General features: G+C 38.8%; 2 protein-coding genes across 2 annotated transcripts in view; both read right to left on the minus strand.

Moving 5' to 3' along the window:
• The window catches only part of LOC138052413 (DNA ligase 1-like), an 18834-nt gene extending 1043 nt beyond the window's left edge, over positions 1-17791 (minus strand). Inside the window, exons 1-14 of the mRNA XM_068898904.1 lie at positions 17472-17791; positions 16476-16614; positions 15281-15466; positions 14546-14704; positions 13500-13598; positions 12776-12893; positions 11358-11548; positions 9985-10089; positions 9269-9334; positions 6871-6980; positions 4870-4933; positions 3314-3401; positions 2899-3016; positions 1997-2057 (exon numbers count right to left, since the gene is read on the minus strand). Of these exons, the coding sequence (XP_068755005.1) occupies positions 1997-2057; positions 2899-3016; positions 3314-3401; positions 4870-4933; positions 6871-6980; positions 9269-9334; positions 9985-10089; positions 11358-11548; positions 12776-12893; positions 13500-13598; positions 14546-14704; positions 15281-15466; positions 16476-16614; positions 17472-17524 (1557 nt within the window). The 5' untranslated portion in view covers positions 17525-17791. The remainder of the gene's footprint in view (positions 1-1996; positions 2058-2898; positions 3017-3313; positions 3402-4869; positions 4934-6870; positions 6981-9268; positions 9335-9984; positions 10090-11357; positions 11549-12775; positions 12894-13499; positions 13599-14545; positions 14705-15280; positions 15467-16475; positions 16615-17471) is intronic.
• Positions 17792-21341: 3550 nt separating this feature from the next.
• Positions 21342-24866, minus strand: LOC138052435 (uncharacterized). The gene is made up of 4 exons (XM_068898931.1): positions 24617-24866; positions 24042-24085; positions 22269-22937; positions 21342-21984 (listed from the first exon to the last, which is right to left on the minus strand). The coding sequence occupies exons 2-4, from the start codon at positions 24046-24048 to the stop codon at positions 21794-21796; spliced, it is 867 nt and encodes a 288-aa protein (XP_068755032.1). The 5' UTR covers positions 24049-24085; positions 24617-24866; the 3' UTR covers positions 21342-21793.

Consider the following 24866-nt stretch of genomic DNA (forward strand, 5'->3'; position numbering starts at 1 on the left):
TGCACTAGCATAACTTTGGCATAATTGAAGCAAAAAAGCATAATTTATTAAACGAACACTTCCACGGCATAATTAGCAAATGTTAGCACTTTTTGGAGGATAAATTCCAAAAATGTAGTAAATATGGTGTATTTTCTACAGAAATAAATTTAATTTAGGTAGTATGTTCTTGCAATGCGTGTTTTAGCTACGCTAATAGTAGTATCGACTTTGTTCTAACATCCTTAGTTACTAGGCCTCTTTTGGCGAATTCTGCGTGCGCGGTTAACCTTTCGGAGGAGTCTGGTACTACTTATTAAGCTAGCACAACTGCCATACGACTCCAACATTGGTGTCGTAATAGCCCTTTTCACGGTTAGTTTTTCTCATTTGCCTTACAATATAATCTAGCATGTATGTGAGGCAATTTCGGGCTATTTCGGGCTATTTTGTTAGATTACATTGTAATGCAAATTATTAAATTCTCAACCTGGGATAATGCAATTCTCGTGCTCTGATTGGTTCACTCAATCTCGGTTATCAGCTCATATCCCTTGGTTTGACCTTATATGGTAAATGATTGATCTAAGTGTTGCCAAGCTAAAAATTTTTTCGCCGGAAAGCGAAATTTCTCTTTGAAGAAAGCAAAAAAAAAGTTTTTCTGGACAGCTGGGTTAAATTCCGACGTTTAGAAGTACGCGAAAAGGTAAGAAATGTTCTTGTGACGAGCCTGCGTTTGTCCGACCACAAGGTGTTACACGACATCGCATCGGTTCTCATCAAGTTTTTTTGATTTCGCTCGGATTTGCTCGCTTTTTTCGCTCGCATTTCGTACTTTCTAAACTTTTGGAGTTTAAAGGAATTTAATAAAACAATTATTCCATTCGCGCTTGTTGGATATGAGACTGGTTATAGCCAACTCGGCGCTTCCATTCTTCCTTCTTATTCATTCTTCATTCTTCCTTCCAATTATTCCATTCGCGCTTGTTGGATATGAGACTGGTTATAGCCAACTCGGCGCTACGCGCCTCGTTGGCTATTTACCATCTCATATCCAACGTGCGCTCATGGAATAATTGTTAATGAGAAAAACTAACCGTGAAAAGGGCTATTGCGCGCCTATATGTACAGAATCTACGTCATTTTGTAAGCATGATTTCGGAAGTTAGGAGCATAATTTGGGAATTCTGGCATAATTTTGGCATAATTTGGCAAAACTTCGAGCACTGCTAGTAGCATAATATGCCACTTTTAGGAGCACAATCCGCCAAGGCCTACTCCCTAATAATCGATAATCGTTCAATATGAAGAGCACTTTTTCGGTCAATTACTGGGCTTGAAATTGCGACCAATACAGTCGCATTTGCGACTGAATTTGTTCCCCTTGCAAGCGACTAAAATATCTGGAGAAGTCGCAAATTTGCGACTTGTTTTTCATCTTCGCTCTTTCGAAACAAAAGGGTAAGCAGTTGCCAGTTTGCTGCTCTTTTTACTAAAATAAATGAAGAAATGACAAAATTATTTTGTTCCTCGCCTTGAGTTTTCTTTCAACCCAAAGATAGCGTAATTGTAGCGTAATTTTGCTGCGATGTTACGTGCACAACTATCATTCGCCATTTTCAGCGGTTTCTTTCGACACAAATATTGTGGGCTCATTTTTTTTGCTACACCGCTGACAACACAATGCAGCGCTACGATTTTGCGACTAAATTTTGCGAGATTGCGACTACATTTTCGTATCTTGTCGCAAAATTGCGACTGGATTTTTTCGCGAATTTCAAGCCCTGCCAATAAGATGAACGGATTTAATCACGAGGAAAGGGTTCCAAACCAGATAAATACAAGCGTGGGTGAGTCATGTAGCAGCTTGTAACGTATAATGTTATTGGCTCGATACCCAAGCCAAAAACAAAGGACTAAAACATTTATCAATTGAAACAAAGACTTTAACAGGGGGCGCCTGCAAGAGTTCTATGTTCATCAAAAAGCTAGCCGTATTTTAGACCTTACCACTTACCTTTTCCACACAGTTGTCACGGAGTTGGTCAAGACAAAGTGGAGGAAGCTCGACTGCAACTCTACAAAGGAACGATAAAAAATAACACAGTTCCAAACCATTTCATATTATGTATTTGGACCTTAATATCTACTTCGAAAAAACTGGCTGAACCATTCACGAATTGATTTTAAAACACCAGTGCAGCAGCTTGAAAGAACGTTTAACCTTGCCGTCGTGTGTTCGCGGTACCCATAAACCAGATTTTAATGATCATTTCAAGTGGATAACGCCGGGAAATTTTCGACTCTAACTACATTGAAAAGAAAATAAAGTCATGCGAAATATGCAATATTTTGAGTTTATGCAATACTGAAATATACATATATACATATATATATATATATAGATTAGTTACAAAGGTCTCTCGAGCCAACAGCGCATCTTTGCCCCCAGAGAGGATCACTAATGGATTCACAGTCCAAGCCCGCCTGTGAATCGTCATTCCTGTCGATCCAGTGTCATCTAGTTGGAGAAAAACACTAGCCCGGGAGAACCACGTAGAAAATTCCCACTGACTATCCAGATCGGCCATGTAGCCAGCATGGTTGCTCTGAGAGTGTAGTGGTGATCACACCCAACCGGTAATCAGGGGGACGTGGGTTCAAATCCCGCTCAGGGCATAAAAAGTTTTTCTTCCAATGAAAATGTCATTCAGAGGGTTGTCCGTCCTTGGTCACTTCTAAACTCTCTCTCTCTCTCTCTCTCTATATATATATATGCAAATCCTCGACAAAAGCAGTTTGATTCTCCGAAAATCGCCATTTGTTTTAATGCCGTTCATTTTTTTTCGCTTGCCTCTCGACGTTTGGAAAACTCAAGGATACATTACATGAAACAACTGACCCAACTGAATCACTTACTCTTCTTTAGAAGAATGCGAGAGATTGGAGTCGCTTCTGTCTGAGATAAAAGTGTCAGTTACAGAACTTTTCCTCGATTTGCTGGCAGTCGTGTGGCTTCCAACACGTGACTTCCACCCTGAAACGAGCGCAATAAGAAATCAATCAAATAAATTGATCAAGTACAGTAAACAAACAACTCCTATGGAGAGTTTACACTCACGTGACCAGCAGCCATATTGGATTACTGGGGATAACTTATGATGAGTTTTTGCCGACTTAAACACGTAGATGGAAATGCAGTAAAAAAACACTTCCTTCTTATGGCGTGTTATGAATGAAGATAATGGTTATTGTTGTCGACTGGTAAGGAATTCCTACCAATTGTACGGGTTCGAAGAACTTGTGAAAAAGGTGATCTTTTAATCAGTTTTACCTGCACTTTTGCTGCTTGATTTTCTAGACTGCTGATTCTTGTTGGCACTTCCGGTCTGTTTGCGCTGCACATTGACAAGCTCATGAAACTGCAACCAAAAATAAAACCCTAACAGCTGAAACCCAAAAAACTGGACCTGAACTATCATTCAAGGTGTTAAAGTTCCCAACAAGGACTTGGTCCTCTCTCGTATCTCTCTCGACGACAAGATAGAAAAAAATAAAGAGTGTGTGGATCCGGGTTTAAATCTTCCACGCCGTGATTTCCGACCTTGCGCCAACACGAAGACATCGGTAACAGACAGAGTAAGGCCTACGCATGCTCGTTTAACGTCAACGACTCCACGTGATCACAGTAGATGTTATTACAGTTGAGCCCACGTTTCAGCTGTGTAAGTTTCAGAAGGCGCAAAAACGAGGCTTTCGGGTCAAAACAAGCACTTCTTATCAAAGGACTGTGTGATTTCTTGATTCTTGACTATTTCCTTCGCTTTTTTCCGAGTAATTTGAGGTTTGTCTGGCCAAATTTCTTCGTAAAAAGTATGGCAAGGCACTGTAGAGCATATCGGTGTGTTAACCGAAGTAACAACCTCAAATGTGCGAAACTATCGTGGCATTCATCAACTGTAGTTTCTCTTCTTCTGATAAAAACGTAAATTCTGGATAGGAACTCATTATCATTATTTTATTATTATTTTGTGCATTTCGCGCGCTAAATCTCTTACTCTTCTCGGTTGACCCAAAGTTTCGCTTCCGCGCGCTCCGAAACGAACATCGCTGAAACGGGGATTCATCTGTAATAACAGCTATATAGCGTTTTCACTAACGTGACCAGCAAATTGCTGCAGCCATGTTGGATTACCGAAACAAAAGAAAGTATTTGCATAAAAATAGAATTCAATTCCCGGAGGATTAGTTTGGTACACCATCATGGCCGCCGTTCCTTTGTTTTGGAACAACAACATGGCCGCCCTGACGTCATGTGAAAACGCTCTAATGACATTCATTTTAAGCAAATTTTGCGGACCCATTCTTCACGCGCAAGATTGCTGCATTGGTGACACAGTCGCCTTTCAGAAATGCGACCCGAGTTCTATTCCCGGATTCGATATCACATGTGGGTTCTCAGTCTAATCTAGTTTTTCCCTCTCTCCAAAAACCAACCATTTATTTCATGCGCTTTAATTTCAATTAATTTCATTTTTGTGATTAACGATCTCCCTAAAAGTAGACTACTTGTGCTCGGCTAGTTGAGATTGAGAATTTTGATGAAGTAATTATGATTATTTTCTTATTATTTTACATATCTTTTTAATCCACTACTTGCTGTTGGAGAATTCGACCACACGGAAAAGAGTGTCGAAAAGAAACAAGTAGATTTCAGATTACTAAAGTACCATATTTCCTGCCTTGTGAGATTCCAGGCAAAGTTAGCAATTTTTTAAACTTTTGCGTTCTTTGCCAAATAAGTCTTGATGTCCTTGGGATGAGTAGCCTAAGGAAACTTCCAAGTACCGTTAAATATCCTTTGTTGAGGAAACGAGCGTTTTTAATCACCTCTTCAAAATTTGCCGCTCCTGAAAGGCTTTCAAAGTTATAGTCGTCATTCTTGTCCATCAACCTGATAAAATAAAACGAGAATATTAAATGCAGTTGAAAGTAGTTTAACGATGCTAACAACATTAAACGATCGTCAGTTGCAGTCAGCAGTTTTGCTGTGTTTGTGTATGCATTAAGGGTGAGTTTTATGGGGAGATCATATGGATTCGTCAGCAGTCCCACCCAAAAACGGAAGATGCGAAAAAGGATCGTTTACCTGGAAACTGGGGACAGAACGGCATTGACTTTTTTAACCAATGCAACCCAGCATATATTGCGTGCAATTTTAAAACACGACGGTAAGCTATTTTGTTTTGGAAGAATTCTTCTAAAAGGGTTCATTTTTTGATTCAGAAATCCGGGTTTGGATTTTCCCAAAACACGCACCTTGTCTCTCGTGCTCAGGGATGGAATAACAACAGTAAATTGAAGTCTTTCAGCCTTGTGGCCGGAAAGTTATACTTTTTGTATAGCGTTTAGCGTAGTTTATTCCCCGTCCCTCCACTTTGTTCAAAGTGTATGGAAGTGAACCTCCACTAAAACAAGAAAATAACTTTACATCACAGGAAATCATGAAATGTTTTCAAATTTCCCAGGCGCCGCCATCTTCAGCAAACACATTTTTAAAACGCGGACGGCCTTTAACTTGTCTTCACAGAACCAAATTTACATTGCTAAGTATCTTTCTCCATTGGAGATGATTAGTATAAAAATCTGGGAGCCACCACCGTCCTGGTACGCGAAATATTCTCTTCCGGTTGCCGTCCGCGTCTCAAAAACGCGCGTGTTTAAGCTCCTTAGTAGGCTGATTTAGCAACAGAACGGGAACGTCAGTGGCGACGGCGCGCGCAGAAAAAACACCAATGAGAATTCAGAATAGAATAGACTCCACTCTTTTCTTCTCTATTCTAAATTCTCATTGGTAGTTTTGCTGCGCGCGACGTCGCCACTCACGTTCCCGTTCTGTTGCTAAATCAGCCTAATAACTGTGACTCGTCACGGTTGCCCTAAATGTTTTAAAACAAAAGCTGTTTACCTGAAAACCATCAGGGCAGTCAACCACAACAATTATTTAAGATGGAGGCGCACGGGAAATTTGAAAGTGAAAAAAAGTGATTATGAAATTCACTTTTTTCAATGTAAAGACTTTTGAATATTGAAAATTGCAAACATTATTTTGTTGGGTTTAAAATTATTCATTAGTCGGAGTGGAGGTTCCCTTTAAATTAGGGCTCACAGCTGGGCTGCCACGATTTGCTAGCCTCCATCCAAGAGCTGGCTTTCAATAATGGCAGCCATACTTGACTAGGTTTAACTTTTTAACACCTGTCTTCGTTTTTACCGTTTCCGTGGTCATTGGGTGATTTTGTTTACCAAAACAGCCGCTTTTTTAAAAACATTTTTTATACACTATTGGGGTGCAGGGATGGCGCAGTGGTGAGAGCACTCGCCTCCCACCAATGTGGCCCGGGTTCGATTCCCAGACTCGGCGTCATATGTGGGTTGAGTTTGTTGGTTCTCTACTCTGCACCGAGAGGTTTTCTCCGGGTACTCCGGTTTCCCCTCTCCTCAAAAACCAACATTTGACTTGATTTACTTTCATTGTTCATTTCAGTTTACAGTGTCCCCAATTAGCGTTCCAGCGCTAGAACGACTAGACACTTAAATAAAGTTCCTTTCCTTTTCTTTCCTTTCCTTTCTACACATAAGTAAAACACAAACAAACACACACACAAATACGGACATAAAAAAATACAAAAGCTTGACATACAACAGGCCGTCAATTTGTAATTTATGAGTAATTCGTTTTTTGAATTCTTCCCATTGTAAATCTTTCTTGTTAATTTTTTGACAATAAATTAAAGGTAATACTTTGCAAGTAACAAACAGTAATTTGAGGAGATTATTTCTTTTATCATACATTCCGAACAGCTGCTTGAAATAAGAGACATCAAATACCTTTGGGTTGCAGCTCTGTTGGCTAAAGCATGTGAAAACATGGTGTTGACTGTTCTTTTGAGACCATTCCTGGCCTTCAATCTCTTGTCGGCTTGTTCCTTCTTCCTGACCTAAACTCAAGAAAGAGAAAAAGATATTGACGTTGCCCCAAAGAACTGGTGCCACTGTCACGCTTTGGCCCTAAAGTTCAACAAATGGCCACTTTATATTAAAGATGCACAGTCTGTCGAGCCTGGGCGAACATTTGAAGTGCATTTGTTGAAGTTGTCACACTGATCGATGAATGTGCCTTGAGAACTTGACCCCCTACTGTCACCATCTGAAATCCCTCGAGACGTTCCATCAACGTTGTCTACGGAGGATTCTCAACATCAGCTGACAAGACAGAAGAACGTCACCGTGCTACAAATATCATTGAAGCCAGCTTCTATTCATGAAGAATCAGCTCGGGTGGAGCGACAATGTAGTATGGATGCCAGATCAACTTCTCGCTGAGCATATCTTCTACTCCGAATTGGTAAAAGGCAAGCGCTTGAAAGCTCAGTTGGTTGAGCACCGGGCTGTCACGCGGGAGGTCGCGGGTTCGAACCCCAGCCCGGGATCAACATTCAGATTCTTAAAATAACTGAGGAGAAAGTGCCGCCTTCTTAATTTCATCTCAGTGCAGATGGTTAGACTTTCAAGTCTTCTCGGATAAGGACTATAAACCGTATAGGCTCTGTCTCACAAAAATTAGCCTGCGTAGCAGCCGTTTACCTTTCCTTTTCCAAACGCTCGCGAAGGGGACGAGACGAAAACTGCGAGAGATTGCACCCCGTCCCCACTTCTCTATATTTTTTTGCTCACGCCACGCGCTCGCTCGCTTGTCCTATCTCCGCCTGGAAAAGGAAAGGAAACGGCTGCTACGCAGGCTACACAAAAATCTTCTATGTTAATAGCTAAGTTCCCTGTGGGATGTTAAAGAACCCACACACTATTCGAGAAGAGTAGGGGATGAAATCCCCGGTGTTGTGGCTGTCCTGTTCTCTCCAGCAGAAGTGGCCGGCTTGGCGGTGATGTCTCTAAAAAGGCTAGCGGTGCATGAGGCCACCTAAGCAGAAACAGCCGTAAATAAAAATGGGACTTTGCCGAGTGCTGGAATATGTTGATGTAAATGTAGAGGAAACCGGTCGTTTCCTGTAGAAGGAAGATGTAGAAGATGTGGAGAAAGCAAGTCTAAAGAGGTGCAACATCGACGTCACTCGCTGGGAGAAGACAGGAAGGGACAGACCTCTCTGGAACCACTATAGGAGAAGGAACGGCAGCTTTCGAAGCGAGACGATGTCAAGAGTTGAAAGAGAAACGACGGCTACTCTCCCGCCCGGTAACACTTGCCCACCTACATGTAGCGATCGAGTCTTTTGAGCAAAAATTGGTCTCATAAGCCACCTTATGACCGGATGCACCGCAGGCCTATGCGAAGACAATCATCCGCGACCTTGACTGGATAGCCAAGAGAGAGGGGAGAGAGTACTTTGAAAAGAACGCGATGGGAGCTTGCCTCACAATGCCATTGCACAACGACAAGCCTTGCATATTTTTAGATTGCAGCCCACATATTTGATGGCCAACAAGTTGTGCAATCACAGATGATCCATGAATAAATAATGTGCAGAGGTCATGGGTTTGAATCCCGTTGGAGCCACTTGAATTTTTTAGGTGTATAATAATAAGAGACAATTGCTTAAAGTGTCCAGATATAAGTGCGAAGGTCTATCACTTCATAGATGGTATCAACAGCTAGATTTCAGTCGAGTTGAGCAAAATAATGATCACAATAGAAACGACAAAAAGTATTGAAATGATGAATATATCATCAACAGTCCAGGCATTTGCAGTCTAATTCTTCTGTTTTAAGGTCTGATGAGGGAGGTGCCACATGTCCAGAAATTCAGATGCACGCGGGCCCAATTTCCACAACCAATACGCAGTAACCCTTAAAAGTCCAAGCTCTAATGCTGCATGCACCTATTTTCAACAACCTGACCGGAAGTCATCTTCAGAGTCAAGCGATTTGAATGTGTAACGTCAGTAGATGGTATAAACGCTCTGGCCCGGGTTGCTCGAAGCATGGTTAGCGCTAACCAGTGTCAAATACCATGGAAACCTATAGGTTTTGATACCTCTTAACCAACGCTTAGCACTAACCAGGCTTCGAGCAACCGGCTCCTGGTTGCTGAAGTATTTGCTCAATTAATTAAGTCATGATGTCATTGGTTGACTGTCAGTTCAGCCTAGATGTCACTGGCCGTGAAGACTGCAAACAGTGATAGGTGCGTTTCAATTCGTCTATACTTGAAATGTCATTGGCAACAGGTTTGGCTGTATGGTGAAAAAAAGGTCATGATTTAAATCTTACTTCCTCTGGGTCAGCTTCTGGCTCGCCAAATTCCAACCTATAGGCTGCTAATGGTGGAAATTCAACCTGAAATTTGACCAATTAAAAGTATAGATATATAAAAAACAAGGATAGAACAGTTCTCAAAGCAATATAGTCCAAATTAAGTAAATGTATTGGCTAATCACAACAGAAAACCTAATGAAATGACAGAGCAAAACAAACGCCTGCTCTATATCAGACAACAAAGTGTTGGTTAAAACGACTGGGAATATGACAGAATCAGATCAATTAGTGTAGCTATGCAAAACCAAATCAATACTAATAAATTATTTATTTGTTTATGATGGTATCACTTTTGCCTCTGAATCAAAAACTACTTGTGGGCAAGACACAAGCAATGGCAACCACATGTTGCGTTTGTGCACTGAGACAGGCACCGCTGCCCATGGGTAGGCTGACAGGTACTGCCTGGTTGCTACCTTATGTTTCAGTCCATGCATGATGCATATAACATACTGTTAGATATTACTCTGGCACAGCTGTCTTGCAAAAAAAATAGCAAAAAATGCACATCCGAAAAAAAAAGAAGGCTGCATGAATATGAAGCACTGGTGAAATCAGTACAACTTCCTTTGAAACAAAGGAGTACCAATGTGATATCTTTATTACAAAAAGATCAATTGTAGTGTTAACAGTCTAATCTTTCTATTATTTATTAATATGCAAACACTTACTTTGGGGAATCTCTGTTCTATTGGAATGGCTGATGCTGGTGGAGTCTTCTTTGATTTTTTGCGACTAGAGTTGCGACCATTTGCAATATCAAAGGGAGAGGAAGGCTGCAAAAGATACAAGCAAAAAGGAACATTTTGCTGGAATATTTACAATTGACATTCATTGTATAATATTATGTTTCTACAAGAATTGTTTAGGACAGCGGTGCGCAAATAAACCAAATGAATCAAAGATGGTACAAACGGCAAGTATTGGACCACTTGATGAAGAGAGTGTCTTAATCGGCGTGGGTGGATGGGTTGTGGGTCGAGGGATGTTGGTTGTGGGTCGTGGGTCCCTAACCCTTAAACCCTTCTTTTATCAACAACTGGAAATTCTCGAAACAGACAAGACCAAAGACCTAAGACAAATTTGGACGGAGCACTGAGGGAGCTAATATATATCTTTTTTTATCCACCACCCATGACCCACCCACCCACGCGATTTAGCCTCACCTCATGATGAAGTCCCTTTACCAAATTTTTTCTAGGGAGTTCAAAATAACCATAGTTGGTAGTCACTACAACAATTTATAAGAAAACAACATAATTTATGTATTTACAAAGCTTGTCAGGAAATTGCATCATATGAGAAGATGCTTCCATCATTTCTTGATGCCTGATCTCACAGGAGAGTTATTTTTGTGTGCACTGTTGTCTCTGTTCTGCATTTGACCTACTCTTCTTACCCCAACAATTTTCCAAGAAAAAATGGAAGGGTCTCCTCAAACATATATGCATCACAGACAAGTTCCATTCTTTTGGCTATCCTCGATACTTTCAGTTTTCTAATCTACATGTACAGTGCTAGCCTTCATCGGTCCCCAGCTGGCAGTGAAAGTAAACACTGGCTGCACTTCAACTTGTTTGTTTGTTTGTTATTTATTTGTTTAAGCAGGTTGAAGTTTTGGCAGCTATTCAGCTGATGTGGACCTGCTATACCCACCGACCCATACATGTATACACACAGAGGACAGCCACAACACCGGGAACTTCATCCCCTACTCTTCTTGAATAGTGTGTGGGTTCTTTAACGTCCCACAGGGAACTAATGAGCATGGAAGTTACTAGTGAGACGGGAGCTCCAGCTTATCGTCCTTATCCGAGAAGACTTGAAAGTCTAACCATTTGCTGATGTAATTACAAAGGCAGCACTTTCTCCTCAGTTATTTAAAGACCCTGAGTGTTGGTCCGGCCGGAGTTGAACTCATGACCTCCCGCATGGTAGCCCGGTGCTCAACCAACTGAGCCACCGGTGAGCGGTGTACTTTTTAATAATGAGTGTTTTTTTCTTCTAGCTTGGATGAGTGAATTATTTTAGTTTTCTTTCTTACTGTTAGTATTGTTCTGATTCCATGTATTGTGCTTCTCCAAGTGGACACTGCAGATGCTCCTTTCAACGGCCCTTTCATCCTTTGCTCAATCTTGGGCTCTGCTGAAGTGTTTATGGCTTCTTTGTGTGATAGCAAAGATGCCTTGCTGAATTCCCTGTGGTAATTCTTAACTTTTTCCCATGTTAAGCCACCTGTATAGAGCATAATATCAATTATTAACCTTTTCCCTCCTGAGGTAAGATTCATAGGTGGTACTCATTTTAACGCCAGATAGTTTTACTCGTCAAATAGGAGTGCTTTAGACATGAATGAGTTAACAACATCTAGGTCCACTAAAAAACTAATGTCCTCATTAGTCTCTCTCCGGTCACTTTTACTCTGTCTAACGCCATCTAGACAGTTTTGCTTAGCCTAGTCAATTGGGGGTGCTTTAGTTGTGAATGAGTGATACAGTCAAACCTCCCATACTGTAAGCGGACACCCTCTGGACCAAGGGTACCGGTAAGTGTCCGCTTACGGAGGTGTCTGCTTATGGGAGGTTGAAAAAAAGTGCAATAGAGGGCATAATTATAATGCACCACAACAAGTCTTTTAGAATTTTAAATTAAGACTAATTTGTAATGGTGTTTCAAGGTGTAGACAGGCCAAACACGACTCTTATTGGTCAAGATAGGAAATTCAAAGACCTCTGAGCTTTGCTCTAACAAGTACCTCTTTCAAAGACCTCACTTTTCTATATGAAATTTGGGGAGAGTTTTTAAAGATTTCTCTAAGTAAGGGCTGGTTTTGTACAAGATGACATTTGTTCATTAGAGTAATGTTTGAGATTAAGTGACGAAGTTCCTGAAGCGTGCGTCTAACTCAGCAACGGTTCTTATTTAATATTACAGGAAAGCGGATAAACAGAGGAGAATGATATGGTAAGGAATTGCCTTGCAAGTTCAAATTTCAAGGACTCGAAACAAATTTTTGTGTGACTGGTTTGAAGAAAAGTTTAAAAAGGACAAAAAAGCTAATTGTAATCAAAATGACTATGTTTTGTCTAGGACAGTGTGCGATTAAATCAAAATCGAACCCATTTTGTTAGAAAGTTTCTTGATATTGTTTACTGTCCGCTTACATGAGGTTATTTTAGATCCTGTCGACCCTGAATAGGTGTCTGTGTCTGCTTGCAAGAGATGTCAGCTTTCGGGAGGTTAAATATGTAGTGTTTAGAGGATAAATTGCTGGGACCACAGTTTGGTGTGCGCATTTGGGAGGTGTCCGCTTACACGAGGAGTCCATTAGTGGCGGTTCGACTGTAATTACTACAGTAATAGAACACCAACTTATTTATTTTCACTGAACAGAAATTTTTTGTACCTACAGTGTAAAAAGAAGAACAATCATGTGATCATCAGCAACCATGAATAACCTACCATCTTTAATTGCATTAGCCAAATTTTCAGGAACAGTGATAAAGTTCCAAAACTCATTAACTTCATGCATCTTGATAAGATAGCCCTCCTTTTTGAGTTTGTTCTCAAAGTTAATGATCTATAAAATTCAGGCAATGTACAAATGTTAACTATTAGTAGGCATTATGCAAGTTTACCTGAAAAATGGAGAGCATCATGTTGAATATCTCCCTTAAGAATTGGAAATACATGTACAAGACCTGCATAAGTGAACAATGGGCCACAATAAAGGTTGACGCCATCAAGACCTACAATCACAGGTAGGACAGTCATGTTGCAAGGTGGACAGATACGGTGACAGGTGAAGGTTCCAAGTAACAGACTGGATATCATGAAGCTATACGTCATCAAGAGGATGACGCTGAGGGTAACTGGAGGGATGACCTTTCTGTAGTGTAATTTGTAATGGATGGCCTGGATTAACGCAACCTTTCTCATAATTCTCCTCGTGTCCGCCATTACACACATACACGTACAATGCCAAGTAACACAGGGCTCCCACAACACTACACTTGCCAGCTGTTAAGAACATTCACGGAAGAAATTTTGGGTTCAAGACCAATAAATCTGGAAGACTACTAGGAAATCATTCCTAGCACTCTCTCAAGAGTTACTGGGAATCCAACCAGGAAATGGATTCTTTGAGTTCATATTAAATTAAAGGTGCCTTTACCCTAAGCTGTACCTTGTAATAATCAGTCTGCATTAAACTATCCCTAACTTGTCTGTCACTGATGAGAACAGATCTTGGCAGCTTGTGAGGAACTTTGTGGCACTTTTCTTTCTAAAAAAAAACAAGTTACATAAGGTCATGAAGGTGATTAATTTATCACAGTAACTCTACATTGTGATTATAAGATTTGTCAGACAACGACTGCAGGCAAAGGCAGCTTAAGCTGTGCACAACTACAATTGTACAACTCAAAACATTAATTTCGCTTTCGCTGTAATAAACACTTGTCAATACTTAAACTATACTCCCAAGTTAATATTCTAAGAGTTTCATCACACACAGTCCTAATTTCTCATGATTTTTGGGCAGGGAGGAAGAATGATGAAGCCATATTATAAAGTTCTGGAAACAACATTTATCTTTAAATTCATTTTCAAATGTTATAATTAGTTGTTTGGTTACACTTATAATTATAGTTTAAAAGATGAAAGATGAAAGTTCTGTACACAGTTCTTTTCAGGAACTTGAACTTGAAGTTCAAAATTGTGATAGGAGTTAATTTGTCTACAGCAATAAACACCTGTCAGATTGTTTCCGGACTCTAAATTTTTCGTTTATTACACAAGTTTGACCGTCAAAGTTGTTTAATACACAACTTTGACGGTCAAACTTGTGTAATAAACGAAAAATTTAGAGTCCGGAAACAATCTGACAGGTGTTAATAATAATAATAATAATAATAATAATAATAATAATAATAATTATTATTATTATTATTATTATTATTATTGGCCAACACTCAGTTCTGTTATTTATCTTGATATTTGATTGGTTGATGGAAAGTAGCCACATTTTTCTCAAATTGGACAGATAATGTTCAAAGCTCAGAAGTAAATGTTCCAGCAAAAACTATCCAATTTATTTTAAATATGGACAGTAGGCAAAAACTAATAAAAAATAGATCCATTGGCAATATTGGATTTTGCATGATGCAGATATAATAAAAATAATTATTATCTTATTAATTGATGTATTGAAGGTATTATTAGTGACATTACTTCATTCTGCTCTGATATTTTCGCTTGTTCTTTCAGTTTTTGTTGTTGCTTTTGCATAGCCTTCCTTTGCTGTTCCACTTTATCTTTTAACGCTTTCTTGTATTCTGCTTTGTAGTAATCACGAAGCATCAGAAGACCTTGAATTAAATCATCATGTTCCTGAAATTGAGAGGTTTAAATAATAAATTGTTATTTGATATTAAATTCAGTAAATTACCAATTTCCCCTCAGAAATGTACGTGTACACACCTCCATGGTTTTGCTATGGATTTTCATTACCCAAGGAACTAGAAGTACAGTCAGATCTTTTCTAAAAATTCAATCCAAATGGGGCTCTGAATTTTTTTAAAGAAACTCCTCTAGTTATTTTTAAAACTTTATTAACTAATATCTGTCCAGTTACTTAAGAAAAAAATAATACAATTTTCAAGGGTATTTAATTTAATTTTAGGATCATTGTACCCAACATATATATATGTGCTTTTAAATGTAATACTTTTCATACTTCTGCAAAGTAGACATGTAATGTAATAAAAGCAAGATTCCATGCAAAGGGTTGTTCCTTTGATGACAATTATTCAATTTTGTCAATAATAATTGAATTCAAGGAAATGGTATTAAAGATGGATGGCATACGTGAGTTGATAACATACAGTAGCTTTTTATTAATTCCAAATTAAAACAAATGTTCTGAATTACAATAGCACGAAGCAGGCAATAATAATATTTTATTGCCTTTTCTTTCAGCTTCTTCAAATTTTCTTGTTCCTCTTTGTCAAGAGCATCTTCCCCATCAGCTTTTGATTTTGATTTCACTTGACGGTGCTGCAATTGTTGAGATAACTGTATAATCTCTCCATGATATGTCTGCTGTTTCTTAAGCTTCCTATTTTTAATTTCTGTTCCTTTAGTTTCTGTAAACTGAGAAAATAAAAAACGCATGACTTAAAATACATTTATAATCACACCTTTACATTTGTGTTCAACAGAGCAAGCATATGTACAAAATTACAGTGCAACTTCATATGTTGGTCATAAATATTATTATTATACAATGCTGATGCTATCTCAATTTTGATTGGCTAAAAGCACCCCGCTAATTCCAGATGGTGCTGTGTCATCGCATCACATCTACAGACACTGGCATTTATGCATGTAGGTAATTGACGCGTTTTTGCAGACAATGGTTTTCGTCACCTGACAAGCTAGCCGGCGGTTTGAGCAAGATTGTGTGAGGTGAGAGGTGAGGAAGTGACTATTAATCCGCACCAGTTATCTCCAGTTATTATAGCCTTTCTCAAGAAGAATTTATTGTACAGAACTCTCATTCAGAGATAACGAAAAATTTTAATTTCTTTAACTGTAATGTCAACATTCATTAAACGCAAATGAAGTTTTGTTTACATCTCGATATCGGGAACATTTTTCATAAGACCGTGCAACTTAACTTTAGAATTTTGTTCAAAAGTTTCAGTTCGATTCACTTTTTCCTGACACGTTTTCAGATGCTTTAGGCTTAAATCCTTTCTGTAAACCTTTTGAATTCCGCTTTACATGTAATTCACGGCTGTCATTAATAAAGATGTTTACACTGAAACGTGTCATTGCATGGCTTACTTTGTTGTTGTTCTGTGAAATGTCTCAATGCTTCTACATTTATAATTGTATAATAAAACAATTATTGGATTCGGTTTTTGCATGATAACGAAATTATCAAGGCCTCGGTTTGTGTTATCCGCCTCAGCCTTCAGCTTCGGCAGATAACACAAACCTCGGCCTTGATAATTCTCGCTATCATGCTCAACCTCATCCAATAATTGCTTATTGTTAACACTTCACAAAAGGTACACATGTAATTCGTTAGGTTGGAAACACACAACTCTACACCTTTCCTCACCAATGTTGAGTTTGGAGGATTGTGATTACGTACCTGATTGACATCAGCCTGAGATTGTTTGAATGTTTCACTTTGTACTGGCATTTGTCCTTGAACATGACACTTGGACAGTTTATCACCAGACATGTAACCCAACATCATAGATGGAAATGAAGACTGTTTATGAATCTTCCTGTACAGTTTTATGAACAGAAAAGAGAGTTTAACCTCAGAGTACTGATGCAACTTAAGTTAATATAAACATGCACAAAGGTTCCTTACCTGTCTTAAAGAAAGCATTCATTTTTCACGAGCATGGGGTGTGTGTGTGGGGAATGGGGGAGGGGAGAAAGTTATAAAAGAATCCCATGTCACACTTACATACATGTAACTAGTTATGGTTACTTTTAATTTACCAGAAACTGCAAATTGGGTGTGCACATTAAAGTTTTTGCAAGAAGAATGGCTTGAAGTACACTTTGGACCTGATGATGACCAGGGCGATTGTTACAAGTGAGCCTTGAGAAGGATTGATATGGATGACAATGACTTATTTTAGTCTTCCGAGGCAATGACAACTATACAATGATATTGTCCTAGCTTTAAATGGTTTGATATATGGATGAAACTTTAAAGACTGTCAGCTAAATCAACACACTGACAGAAAGAGTGTAATTCTGGTCAAAAGTAGCAACTCAGAAAACAAACATTTTTGCAATGTCTATTAAATTTAATTTTCATTTCATGCTAATGTTAGGATAACCAAAGAAAAAAGATTTGAGCATCACAGTGTGTCATAATACCTGAGCCTTAATTATCATTAAATTTTATTGCTGAATGAAGACCACACGTAAATCATTTTTTTGGCTACTACAGAACAACCAATTTACCCCATAACATACATAACAGGATAAAATGAATCTACGAGGTAACAAAAGTCATGTGTTAATGATCTTTAAAGCTTAGTACTATATATTATGCTTGTTCAACTTCTATTAAATTTGCAAAATGTCAACGGCATTAATTTTGTTATCGTGCAAAAAGACTTACCCGGTTAGATTTGTTGAAACAGTCTGAGCTTTGTGATCTTCCATTTGTGCCATGTATCTACGATTCTTTGAATTTAAACTTGCAGGACGTCACTCGAGTTTCAGAACTATTCGAAAAGAATTTTAAAGTATAATTTTTGATTTCATGTCATTTGCCGTCGACATACGCTAACTGATACTTGATGTACTGTTTCAACAATAAATCCCAAATAAAATCCTGAGTTCAAAGCGGCGAAGGCTTCCATATGAGTGCAAAAGAAGCACATTAGGCCCTGTAACGCTTGATTGTTGGTGGAAACCGTCTGATGTCTTGGAACAAATTAGTAACCTAACAAAAACTCTCATTGGACAGGAAACAAAAGGACCTTTTTCACCAATAAAAACAGGAATTTTCTATTATCCTCGTTTAGGAGCCCGCGAATTAATTAAGTGGTTATATTTACAAAAATGGACGCGTTATTTAGGATACGTGGCGTGATGATTAAAAACGGTATGTTTGGCGCGTTTCGAAGCTGCAAGGATGATAAAAATATGTTTAAAATGGCATTTTAGCAAATGTTTGACAATTTTAATGTGAATCTCCGCAAAAACGAAGGATTTCCAACATGTATTCCATGTATTCCGATTCCGGAATACGGTCAATCGAACGCACCCTAACAATTATTCACCGAAGTGGAGGTGAATAGTAAACACTTAATGACTGGTCCAGAGGAAAACAGTTCCTTTTTTTTCCCGAGAATCTCAATGTTTCCGGGGGGCAGCCGAGGGAAACAAAATGAACTATTTCCTGAGGGACCAGTCATTAAGTGATTTGTTGAATAGCCCAAAAAGAAAAACGTCGTCAGTCAACATTCGCGGGTAACAGTGCACTGTTACTCTCTGACGTCATAGATTTTGCACTGTTGTTTGTCGGGATACAGTTTTATTGTTAGATGTCATGTGATCTCGAAGTAACCAATGAGAGCGGACCTTGTTGGGGGAAATTATTATTATTATTACTATACAACACACAGGTTGAATAAAAAACGAACCAAAAAAACTTTGTTTTTGTTAAGGAGGCTCGAAATAGTTTCTCCTTTTTTAAAAACAATTAAACATATTCTGTCCTTAGATACAGTTAGGGCAATCATATCAAGACGAAATTTGGCCAGGGTATTAAGTACCTATCGTAGATTTCTCACATTATGTTTTCCTCCAAAAAAATGTTACCATGGCAACGATATTAGGCATTTCTTTGAGCCTTAAAATCAACATATGTTGTCCTTTTTGAAGAAACGGGACGGTGAAATTTTCCCATTCAGCGTTATCAGATAATGTTAGAAATACTCTCTAAAATATTTAAAATTCAACAAAATCTGTAGGTCAGTTTTTCAGAAAAATAAGTTTTTTTGAATTGTGACTCTAATTTTTTTTTTCACCTACAGAATTTTTTTAAATTTTAAAGACAAACGGTTTAAATTAATCTAAGCTAACATGCAAAAAATGAAAAAAATTCACCGTCCAGAATCAGAGATATAAACGAGTAAAGTTGCAAAATCAGGAAAAATTAGGGGGTTACAAGATCAGCATTTACGCATGCGTCACCCGCTCATTCGAGTCCGCGTGCGAGTGGAGCTACAGGTCAACACAAACGGATTTAAGCGACTATTAAACCGTTTAAGTAGAATTTTCGTAGTTTTCGTGAATAGGAGATGTCTATTTATATTCCATGTATATAGGAATTGGAGAAAGGTAAGCGAAATTAGCGGTATTTGTTTATTTCTGGTGACCCATTTGAATCATGAGCTGACGCAAGCAGCTTACGAATTGCGTGTGTGGCTTACGCGCGCGCGCTCAGCTGAAAACCCTTTCGAGCCTCCTTAAATACATTCGAGAATTTCAAATCTCGCGCGCCGCTTACTCGGAGGTGAATGGTGAGTGCTATTCATAATTTATTTCTAAACGTGTAAAAGTATACAAATCAGCGGCACATGATCCGATTGACAAAAAATTCTAAGCATTAGAAAATGTGTGAAAAATTGAATGAAGGCTGGTTGAGAAAGTAAATAACAATAATGAGTCTAATTGAAAAAAAACAAACAAACAAACAAACCTGGAAGTCATGTTTTGCTTCTTAATAACCGTGACCTTGAGTGTCCTTGACATCTGCAGCGAGATAGCATCACACAACCTTGTTCCCAGGGTCAACGACAATGGAGGCAGAAAAGAGAGACCCTGGGAACGAGGTTGGGTGACACAGGCGCTGATTTCGAAAGTGTACTGTTCGCTTTCGGCCTATTCGAAAAGAGATATTGACTTCCATGTATAATAATGACGCAAATTAACGCAAATGAACAGTCACGCAAATTTTCCATGTTCTGTCGACATTTGCTAATATGCTTCACTTCAAATCAGGCCGAATACCTTGATCTGCTCGCCCATGTCGCAAGTCCAAGCACAATGACGTGATATTTGGGTCTTCACTTGGCGGCACCATGATGTGGGAAATGCGATATTTTTGGAATATCTAAACTCAAAAGATAAGAAATCGGACTGGACGTCTTTCTATCGACGTGTCTTATTTAACCCATCGTTTATATGAAACTTCGTGACAGCCAAGGAATTTTAACAAATGAAATGGATCCAAAAGACATGCACATTTTTCATAACCAAAGCTGCGAATGCTCAAGATTTGAATGAATGAAAACTTTATTTAAAACCCGGTAAAAATATCAGTATGACAATAGAAAACAAATAAGAAATTCATTTTATGACTTGATTTAGTAATTACTCTAGCAGCGCAATTTTGTAGTTTTTGTAGTTTCTCGCTCAGCTGTTGAGATAAGCCATCCCAAACAACACTGCAGTAGTCAAAATGTGGTTCGATAAGACCTTTATATATTTTAATAGCGGTATGCATTGAAATAAAAGGTCTGACTCGCTTAAGTGCACCGATACTGAAAGCGACCTTTTTTGAAGTTGCGTGTATGTGTTCCTTCCAGGATAGGTTTTCATCTATGTTCAGTCCAAGAGCTTTGCTATGATCTGTTTGGTTTATTTTGACGCCCTCTACATTAACATTTATTGTCTTGTCATTTAAAGACTGCAATTTTTGACGCGAGCTAATGACCATAAACTCAGTTTTTGCCACATTTCAAAGTGGAATGAAGAACAAGTGGTTCCTGATCCTGTTGGAGAAAAGCAGAATCAGCTGAAGTGGTGACAGACTACTAATGCTTACGCTCGAAACGCCAGTTTTCTCTCTCTTTGTGCTGGTAAATCGACGTTTATCCACTCGTTTTGTAAATTACGCCCATGTACACCATTTTGTTACCATTCCCCTGGGTATTCTTTACCAGAGCCAAAAAAAGAGGATCATTCAATTCAGTAATCCACATTCAAAATCAGATTCTGCTTTTCAGTGATTCGTTAGCTGCTTTTGGATTAATTAAGGAAAACGAGCAAGATAACTGACTTGCCTGGAATCTACCCCCTACCAATGTAGCCCACGTTCGATTCCCAGACTCGGTGTCACATGTGGGACAAGTTTGTTGGTTCTCTACTCTGCTCTGAGAGGTTTTTCTCCGACGGTACTTTGGTTTTCCCCTCTCCATGTGAAAACCAATGTTTAATCTGATTTAAGTGATTAATTTGATTTCGATAGGCCAGTTTCGTATTCTCAAGGTTAGACTGGATCTAGCATGAAATGCGATTCCTCTGGATTAGCCTCCATTTCGTGCTCGATCCAACCCAATCGTTAGAATACGTAGTGCCCCAGAGCAAGAACACTTGATTTTATTTTCAGGTTTTTCAAAAAGAAAAAGAAAGACGTTTCTTGTAGTTTCGTTTTCCGGTATTACAGAAATAGAGCAAAATAAAAGACACCAAAATCTTATCTTCAAATATAATTCTTTATTTGAAACCACATTGTTTAATTTTAAACTACAAGATCCGTTCGACTTTGACCGCGACAGCCTTAGGGTTATGTCCATTAAACGTTTAGTTTGTAGGTTCAACTGTGCTAAACATTTGATGATTTGTCCACATTGCATTACTAAACAAAATAAGATCCATCATTGCTTTTTTTAAAGGGAAAATGGTCATGGAGGTAACATGATCTCAAAAAGGTGATAAGTTTCATATTCTCTAGCTAAAATTAGTAAAATCGTGAACCTGAGAAAATTAAAACAACCGGCGGGTACTGAAGCTGCGCTTGTAGCACCTAGTTGGTCATTAACTTAATTATGATGAAGCGTTTCACTGAAAACTAGAACGAATATTCTTTTTTTTTCAAAACTGAACTGTGAAGCTTTTCCTAGCTTTCGGGCTGTCCACGACCAAGTATTATTCTATTATGACCGTACAAAACTTCATGAAAGAAACAAACTTATAATCTGGACCGTAAGGTAGGTTAACAGCCTTCCTTGGATCAGATATATCTTTGCCGGCTCCATCTTTGTTCGTAGCAGCGGTTGATCCAAGCTTTTGGGACCACAATTTGTTGTTATCCAAACGCATGCAGTGGAAATCCGTGTCTGAAAAACAAAAGTTAATAAACTGAAAGTAAGCAAAACTATTGCAAATCGAGGTCTGAATAACATGTGAAGTTTTGGTCAGATTCAGGACTTTATGATAGGTTGCATGTTCCGAAAAAATGGTCTTGTAACTTTCACACTCAGCTGGCATTCAGCGAATGTACAGTACCCAAATAAATTCAATCTTTTCTTTGTAAAGTTAATTTTGAACACTTTTTCAGTAAGCACTGACTCAGAAATGTCTTTCAGCGATTACTGGGAAGAAAGAATATCCGATCTCTTACCAACAGCAACAAAAAGTGCCACCAAGCAGTTTGGCTGTTCCGGTGCCGCGGGGCAAGGGGCCTCTGGAGGCACATCCATTTTTAACCAACCGTCACTTTCGACAGCTGCAAGTACTTGGGCAACAGTTAACTCAGTGATTGGTTTACCACTGGCTTTACCAGGCTGTGCAAAACTGTTGGTTATCTTGTCGTTTGCGTAGTTGTAGCAGTTGTTATAGGGTTGAACGCAATTGGTGTTCCACCTTGCCAAGTTCAGTGGAGGTGCGTAGTGTAGTATCTTTCCAACTACTCGTGGAACATCTTGAGGTGTGGTACTCTGGGTTTTATCAGGTATCTTAGCTGAGATAGCTCCTGAGTCGATCGCTTGCAAAATCTTTTTCCGCAAGTCGTCTCTGATCAATCCTTGGGGCATAGTGTCCAGCAATAGCTTTTGAAGGGCTGCTGTCTCCGGGCCGACAATTAAGTCTGCTTGCTCAGCGTCGAAGGGCTGCACTAAGAAACCCCTGAAGCCAAGAATGGAGGGCATCTGTTTGTGACGGTAGGTGATTCCTTTGGCTCTGGCATCGTCCAAATGCTCCTTAATCGTTTTGAAGCTCTCATTTCGGGAATCAAACTTCCAAACAGGATCAGGAAGACCACTATATATGGCCAAAGTCACCTTAAGCTCTCCTAAGTGGGAAGAAAATAGTATTTTACTATTCAGAGGACTGTGCGTAGATATCTTAGGACCGTAAGCCATCTCAGTACTGATATATTGATAAATAAATGGTATATTTAAATCTGGGCACGTTTAATTACACTGGTAATTAGGTTTTTTAGGATCACGAGAATTTTCCCACCATGCCCGAGCCTCCTAGGGACTCAAAGTTCAATAATCAAAAACTATCAAAACTCAAAGTACAATAAAACATTCCCATAAGACATTCTGTTTTGTATAAAACAAGTTATGTCGTCTGCAAAGAGAGAAAGTTTAACGTTTTCTTCTCGTACCCTTTATGTCAATTATATAGTATCACCATCCCTCGGCTAATCTTTACAGCTAAGATCTCCAGAGCTATAATTAGTCAAAGTTATGTAAGGATAAATAGACCGAGGACCGCGCAAACCTGGTCTCGTTGTAAAACCACAAAACATTACACAGCTGGAGCCGTTGTTGTACTCCTATCCACTTCGTGAATGAAGGGCCAAAGATGAATGCATGCAATACTCTTAAGAGAAAGTTAAATTTTTCAAAGTCAATAGTCACTTAGATGTACCCAAGGATCCCCTTTGAGATGTGGATACTCAATCACGTGGATCATCAGTAGTTCAATTCTGATGAAATCAAAAATAGTTCTTCCCATGACAGTGGGGCTCAGTGAGCTCTGATTATAACGAATTCTTTCTGGAACCACACTTTGACACTTCAAATGCTTTGCCAAAGTTTTGGACGCTATTTTGGTAAACACTAATTCGATATATCGGCCGCCAATGTTTTTACCAAGTGATGTCAGTTGCAAATAAGAGCGCAGTCGCTATATCTGCACAATTAGTACCATCATATAACTTGAATTGAGGCAACAGATTTTAATTCTAGGTTCTCAATATCAGGAGCTCGTTATGGGCTCCGAAGTATCAATAACGGGAAGTGGTCGAGGCGGGCCTTACGTAGGCTCTTTGATTGAAAGGCGAGAGGTTCGAAAGACCTGATTAAGAAGGATTATAATTTTCTCAAATATGTTCTCGGAACGGTAGACAAAAGCCACGACGTTACAAAGAGCATTGTGCACTCACCTTCCATGGTTGTTATTCGAGGAATTTGCCTTCAGTTAAAATTACTGAAGAAAAAGAAAACATAAACGAATAAAGTTAACAAGAACAACAAGACGGAAGTAAGATGGATGTTTAAATCTAAAATTCACCTTTGAGCAATAAAAGACCCTACCGTTTAAACCTCTATTGAGCGGCTAAGAAGAAATCGCAAGTGGGTGATTAATTAAACTGGAAAACAGATCACTTCCCAATCTATGTGCTTTCGATGTTTTCTTAGAATTAAAGTGATGATATAAAAGGTGTCATGAAAATGACAGATATAGGTGGTAAAAGATCTATTTCTTGGAAGGAACGTAGTAATTTAATGTGGTATGAAATGTAGTAGAAACTGAAGCAAAAACTGTGAACAAGAAATGGACGAGAAATCATGGAGTCATAACAGCAGTCAACTTTTGCAGAACCCACTGAAATTCAGAGAAAAATTTCATATCTTCTTAATTAAAGCTCTGAACAAGAGGAAGGACTACTTCGCCGAGGCAAAAAAAGCTTTAAATGCTGCGAAAAGTTACCACGAATGTTAAATACAACAATCTCACCTCTAACTTGTCCAGAGTAGGAATGCGAGTTAACGGACCAATGTTTTCGACCCAATATATAGTTTCATGAAGCCATCAATTGTCACTGGTCATGTCAAAAAATGTATTGACTAAGGACTTTGAAGAATTTGTTTTAGCGTGTTGTCACTGAATCCTTTTTGGAAGGCGTCAGAATTAAGGAAAGGCCCCTCTTATATTCACCAGATACGAGGATCAGTTTTTTCCTTAAACCTTTTAGCTCCAACATTCT

Source organism: Montipora capricornis, chromosome 6, assembly GCF_036669925.1.
Source record: "Montipora capricornis isolate CH-2021 chromosome 6, ASM3666992v2, whole genome shotgun sequence".
NCBI classification, from domain to species: Eukaryota; Metazoa; Cnidaria; class Anthozoa; order Scleractinia; family Acroporidae; genus Montipora; species Montipora capricornis.